This window comes from Sesamum indicum, linkage group LG6 (genome assembly GCF_026168435.1).
Source record: "Sesamum indicum cultivar Baizhima isolate 11 linkage group LG6, ASM2616843v1, whole genome shotgun sequence".
Lineage (NCBI taxonomy): Eukaryota > Viridiplantae > Streptophyta > Magnoliopsida > Lamiales > Pedaliaceae > Sesamum > Sesamum indicum.
This window is the reverse complement of record NC_142662.1, coordinates 19,888,341-19,894,470: the sequence shown is the minus strand read 5'-3', so window position 1 is coordinate 19,894,470 and position 6,130 is coordinate 19,888,341. Positions and strand designations below refer to the sequence as shown.

Here is a 6,130-nt window from a genome sequence, read left to right as displayed (position 1 = left end):
TATGACAATAATAATCAAACTTTTGGAGATGATCATTATTAGATTGAGTTATATGAACAATAGTTGCAATTCCAACTGAAAATATTTGTTTCAATAAAACTATCAAGAACAGTAGAACACACCACATAAATTGTAATGGTCATATGTATGTGCATAATTTTCTTCAATCATTTTCCTGATCCGAGTCAGCATAAAGTACTTGGTGTCCTTTTCAGTTTAAGCTCATAAATTTCACTGATAACACAAAATTGTCACCCATAACAATCTCGTGGGACTTTTTCATTCCAAAATTTTCAAATACTATAATTCTTTTTTCTTTTATAATTTAATGAAACCTTAATTTAAGATAAGCAAAGGAAACTTACACGATGAACATTAATACTTATAGCATCAAACTCATAAAACACATGCTACATGCAACGCATGATTGAAATTGGATCAGCTCTAGAAGTTAGGCTAATATACCCTGTAAATTAGAACGGGTTCTGCGAGATTTGTCATAATTATAAATATTTTTTTGTTATATAAAAAATTATAAATGTCCTCCTAAAAGTAATGGCCGCTTAATAAATACTCACTCTTGAATTGTAGGGGGTATTTGGTAGACGACCGTTAATTCTAAAGGGTATTTGTAATTTTTTAAACAATAAAGGGGTATTTGTAATTATGATAATTTTTAAGAAAATCTGTTGTAATTTACCCTAATATCTAACATCGAACATTAGGGAAAATTGTTCCGTTTTCAAATTTTTGAGTAAACATTTTATTATATACGAAAAATTCTTATTCAAATAGTTCAGTCAAATTCAATCAATTATATAGAAAATTCGATACTTGCAAAATGAATAATTACTGTATACCTATTATGAAATGTATATTAAAAAATTCACTAATTTAGAATTTTGGATACATGTAATTTGTTTGAGTTCGATGAATCTTGATCTGACCTAACTTGAATTTCAGGACACGCACATGTTTTTATGGGTAGCAGTGTTTGTCCGAGTGACAGTAGAAAACACATAGAATGACACAAGCACACACATATTCAGATTCCCTGTTTATAATTAATATCTATGAAACAGTCTTCTAATTGATGTCCGAAAAGTACTAAAGAGAAAGTTCAGTCAACAAATGCTCCTCTGCTTGAAATCCACATTAAGAACAGTCCACCATTATCATGAACAACATAACAAGATCAATGTGATCAGCGATGAAGCTGCATGCACTTCTCTTACAGTTTGGAGAAAATCACTTGTTTTAGGCTGCAGTGGGTTCACTGCGATCGCCTCCAATGGCAGTTTAGCATATCGGGTCGATAATTACACGTGTCGACCCGATCAGATCGTTCTCATGGATGGCTCAGGCAATCCCATTTTCACCATTTGTCGTCCCAAGGTAAAAAGAATATAAATAATTGATCATAATTACATCTGTTCCAAATCCCATCTTTGAAGTACATAAGCATTGATTAGTACATGTTTGTTGTTTTTGCAGAAGCTGAGGTTATTGCACAACTACTGGCATGTGTATGAAGGAGAAGTTGGCAAGAACATGAAGAACTCATCCAAGAAACCTGTTTTTTGTGCGAGGAAAAATATGAAGTTGATGGGAACGACAAAACCCAATGTTCTTGCATATGTTCATTGTGGAGTGTCTGATGATAGGAGATGTACATATGTGGTTGAAGGGTCCTACAGGCATCGATTGTGCAAGATTTTGGATGAGTCGAGGAGGGTGGTCGGGGAGATCAAGAAGAAAGAAGGCGGGGGGAGAGGAGGTGTATGTTTTGGTGTAGAGGTGTTTGAGTTAGTGGTTAGGCCGGGATTGGAGTGCAGAGATGCGGTGGCTGTTGTGATATTACTTGATCAGATGATGTCCTGATTGTTTTTGTTCAAATGAACATGTTTGTTGTGTGAATTAAATGTGTAGTGTAGGTAGTAGTGATGGGTGTTGTGAAGGTGAGACTGAAGTTTTGGGCAGATCTTGAATGTAAATATTAACAAGTATTTCTTAAAATCATAAGCTGGAGAAGATAAGGTGGGAGGGATGGAATATGTGAGGTGAATCTGCATACAGAAAGGAATCAGGAATTATGAGAAGGAAGAATATTAAAAAAGTATGTCCGTTTGTATGTGTGGAGATGCGGGGTATCGATCCCCGTACCTCTCGCATGCTAAGCGAGCGCTCTACCATCTGAGCTACATCCCCAAGGCGACTGTTCATTGTATAGGTTTATACCTAAACTCACGCATCATCTGAACTACAGCCTACAGCTCCCTTTTCACTGAATCTACAACGGGGAGTAATCTCCAAAAGGCAAAAAGAAAATGCCTTTCCTCTCGCGCCAATTATTTCGGGGTAAGAAGGTATGGAAGCACATTTATCTTATAAGATTAGTTCGTTTCAAGATATGAAGTAGAAGAGACAGAATGTCGTCACTGGGATTTTGAATAAAATCAGTTACCTTCTGATTTTTCACTTAATTCGTTGAAAAAATATGAAGAAGGGATTCTTCCTGAATTCCATTTCTGATCACAATAATGTTCAACTGGAAACCTCCTTAGAGACATTATGGGAAAAACATAAAGGGAAGAAACAAGCGCTCAAGTGAAAATGTTAAGACTATCTTCTCTCCTGAAATATGATAATTTCCAGGAGATGAAGCAAAATCATTAGAAACTTCATTTACATCATGTACTCCAACTTTACTTTTGGAAACTTCCATTTGTACCATTGCTGATCTCTTAGCGCACCTGCTAATGCTTTTTTAGTTTACTACATTTCTCTAATAAAACTTCAGCCTTTAGAGCTAGTATCAAATGAGACTTTGCATTTCCGAGGCCATGTTCTTTAGATGTGTCATCATCTTGCAACCTGGAGGATTCACGGCCTTCCTTAGACAGTCCAGAATCAGGATTCTTGCTCCAAACAGCTCTTAGTGAGGCGCTAACAACCCGATTTTTATCTGGGATAATCATATTTGTAGCAAGCATTAGTCATATAAAATGGAGAATGGACAAAAACTTAGATTTGAATAATACCAACATTGCTTCCATGTAGGACAAGGAGTAAAAGTAAAATATTAATGAAATAATCAACCTTGTTTCTTCTATGAATCCCATAAGTGAAAAATAATGGATGCAACTTCAATATCCACTACCCACATTGTATAGCATGATTTCAATTTCTTTAAGGCACGAGGAAAGCTAGAAAAAGGAAGTCATAGATGACCTTCAAAATGGTCAAGCTAGATAATGTCGTGCACTGAAGCACTCAAGCCATTCATATTCCTAAGTTACAATTGTTTTGGCATTCTCATGATATCGGAGAAGGTGCAACCCTGTTACAGTCATTTGAGTGAAAGGGGTGAACATTCTAAATTCTATAAATTCTTGTGGTTTAGGAGTATCAAGAGCATAATTTTTGCTAATGCATAGATCAGCGTCTCCTCAACATGATCTTAATAATCTATAAAGTGCAAATTATCCTTGCTTATTCATAATAACTGGGCAAATTTTAGAATACGAAAGTCGATCGCGAAATGTAGATGGGGAAAGACAAATATCTTCCACAATAAGAATATACCACATTTTTATGTAAAGAGATGGTTTATGTCAACAAACTGAATAATGACATTTCAACGGGAAAAGGATTTTTTAGAATCTTCAATGCCTGGAAAACACTAATTTAGCTAATGAAAATTTACGTCCATCTTGGCCTCCAGAGCTGCATGCACCCTCTACCGATCCGACCGAACTTCTCTCACCACCACACTGCCACTGCCGACGAACCCCTCCGCTGATCCCGTGAACCTCGCACCCACAATGGCCGTGGCAGAGCCACCCCACCGTCCCTTCAAATTACGCCCCAAAGCACCACGACATCAAACCCACAACAATTCATCAATTATCCCACTTTAGTTCAACCCTGGCAGAACCGAATTCCAGGTTAATCCAACAAATTCGAGCTTAATTAACATTATAGATGGAGGAATAGATGGGAAATCACGGAAACTATCGGGAATCCAAAGAGGAGATGGAGAATTTGATGAGCAAATTCAGGTGGGGGAAGGAAGCATGTTGCGGCCAAGGAGACAGACTAGGGCGCAAAAAATCCGGAGTGCGAGGATGATGGTATTTATACTTTTCGGGAATAGCAGGAAAGTAGAGGGAATATTCAAGTGTGGTTAGCGACACGTGATATCCCTGAGCCTACTTTACTCCTCGTACTTTCCGAAGCTTCCTACGCATAAAATACGAGATCATACTATTAAATTAATATATTAATTTATATCTCAAATACTTATAGTAAAATTTTCAAAATATTTAATAATTGATAAAGTTTTCAGAATTATTTTATTTATTTACCTGTTTTAAAAACTTTTGAATTAAATCGTCTTACTATAAAATTAATTCAAATCATTTTCAATTACAATCATATTCACTTTTCAAATAACATTTTGAGTTGCAGTTTTTATTTTTAAATATAGTATATTTGGAATTGATAAATCAAATATCTTAATTTTATCTTAAATAATTTTATTTATTGAATTTCTGAATTTTATTGCAAGATTCTCTTTGATTGTCTATATTATGGATTGCTAATTTCACCATTATATTTAGAGTTAATGTATTTTGTTTATTCGAATAATGATAATTATATTTTGATATTTAATTTTTTTTGTTTCAATTTTACAAAAATTTGCACTTTAAACATCATATGTAGTGCGTGCACATGTGATATTTAAGGATTATGTGATATAATATTTTTCACAACATGCATAGCATATGATTTTTTTCAGCAAAAAAATAATTACATATGGTAAAGTGCAAATTTTACAAAATTGAGAGGACAAATTGACATAAAAAAAAATTATATACCAAAGTGTAAACGGATATAGTTTGGATAGCAAAATGTAATATACCCTTATATTTTTAAGGCAAAATTAGATTTTTGATCTTGTAACTTTAGATCATTTGTATTTTTAGTTGTATAACTTATTCTATCTTCACATTTAGTCATGTTTTTTTGACAAATTTAGTTCTAAACATCCAGTATTTAATTATGTATTGACAATTTTGGTCCTCTTTACACGGTAATATATCTCTTTTTTTGTCATATAATTATAGGTCGTTATGATCAAAATTATCTATACATGACTATATTTGCCGAAAAAGGACCAAATGTGAAATATTTATGACTAAATTCGTATAAAAAATTTGACTAAATATGTAAATTGAGTAAATTACGGGACCAAAAATACTGACGATATAAAATTACATGACGAAAATATGTATTTTTTTTATTTTTTATATGTAATTGTTTAAATGACTAAAATAAAAATCTAACTTAATACTATTGATTTAAAATGTATAATATATAGACACTTCGAAAAATTTACCCAATGCAGTATTGAACACGTGTCGGATACCGGCACTTCTTGGACACTTCTCGAATACATGAAAATTAAGAAAAGAAAAAATAAAAAAAGGACCTGCGTGTCCGACACGTTTTCAAATTTTTTTATAATTTTAAAAAATTTAGGCTTTTTTTTTTACTAACAAAAAATACAAAAAAATAACTCAATAATCTCAACTAAAATTTTTGAAAAGAAATTATTAAAAATTTAGGAGATGGTCACGATGGTTTAATTAATTTGAATATTAAATATTTTTTATTTCGTACTTTTTTAAATAAACTGATTATATATATATTTAAATCATATTTGATTAAAAATATAGATGTAAGACATGTCTATTTTATATATTATCTTGACATTGTTTATATTGCATATTTTAATTTTATGAGAAATTAAGAATATATATAATAAAAATATATATTATTTGTTGTGTCCTAATTTTTTTATATTTTTCGTATCGCCATATCCATATTATATTATATCCGCGTTGCCGTACCCATGTCCATATCCATGCATTATAGTTTAAAATTGAGTAAATTAAATATTACGGATTAAAACGGCTTAACCCTAAATGACCGTTAATGATACTTAAAACTGCCATAATAATAGTAATCACTAATGACTATACACATTTTTTTTTCATGTTCCTTTCTCAATTGAAGAAAAATAAATTATTGAATTCAAAATACATAATTAATTTTTTATTTTTTA

The 6,130-nt window shown here is 32.3% G+C and overlaps 1 protein-coding gene, 1 long non-coding RNA gene and 1 other non-coding gene across 3 annotated transcripts; 1 reads left to right on the top strand and 2 right to left on the bottom strand.

Moving 5' to 3' along the window:
- The first annotated feature begins 1,018 nt into the window (after window positions 1-1,018).
- Window positions 1,019-2,404, top strand: LOC105164224 (protein LURP-one-related 17). Its single transcript, XM_011082836.3, has 2 exons — window positions 1,019-1,395; window positions 1,495-2,404. Exons 1-2 carry the CDS (start codon window positions 1,132-1,134, stop codon window positions 1,879-1,881), a joined length of 651 nt encoding a protein of 216 aa, XP_011081138.1. The 5' UTR covers window positions 1,019-1,131; the 3' UTR covers window positions 1,882-2,404.
- TRNAA-AGC (transfer RNA alanine (anticodon AGC)) lies at window positions 2,136-2,208 on the bottom strand. The gene has a single exon. It is a non-coding gene; the product is annotated as a tRNA-Ala (tRNA).
- A 139-nt stretch (window positions 2,405-2,543) lies between the features above and the next one.
- LOC148787890 (uncharacterized) lies at window positions 2,544-4,099 on the bottom strand. The gene is made up of 2 exons (XR_016065811.1): window positions 3,707-4,099; window positions 2,544-2,965 (listed from the first exon to the last, which is right to left on the bottom strand). It is a non-coding gene; the product is annotated as an uncharacterized LOC148787890 (long non-coding RNA).
- Between the last annotated feature and the right edge of the window lie 2,031 nt (window positions 4,100-6,130).

Bases quoted from the DNA above. Each gene is read 5' to 3' on its own strand.
- LOC105164224 (XM_011082836.3), top strand. From the start codon at position 1,132: ATGCTCCTCTGCTTGAAATCCACATTAAGAACAGTCCACCATTATCAT. The intron at 1,396-1,494 runs GTAAAAAGAATA...TTGTTTTTGCAG, and splicing joins TCACCATTTGTCGTCCCAAG to AAGCTGAGGTTATTGCACAA.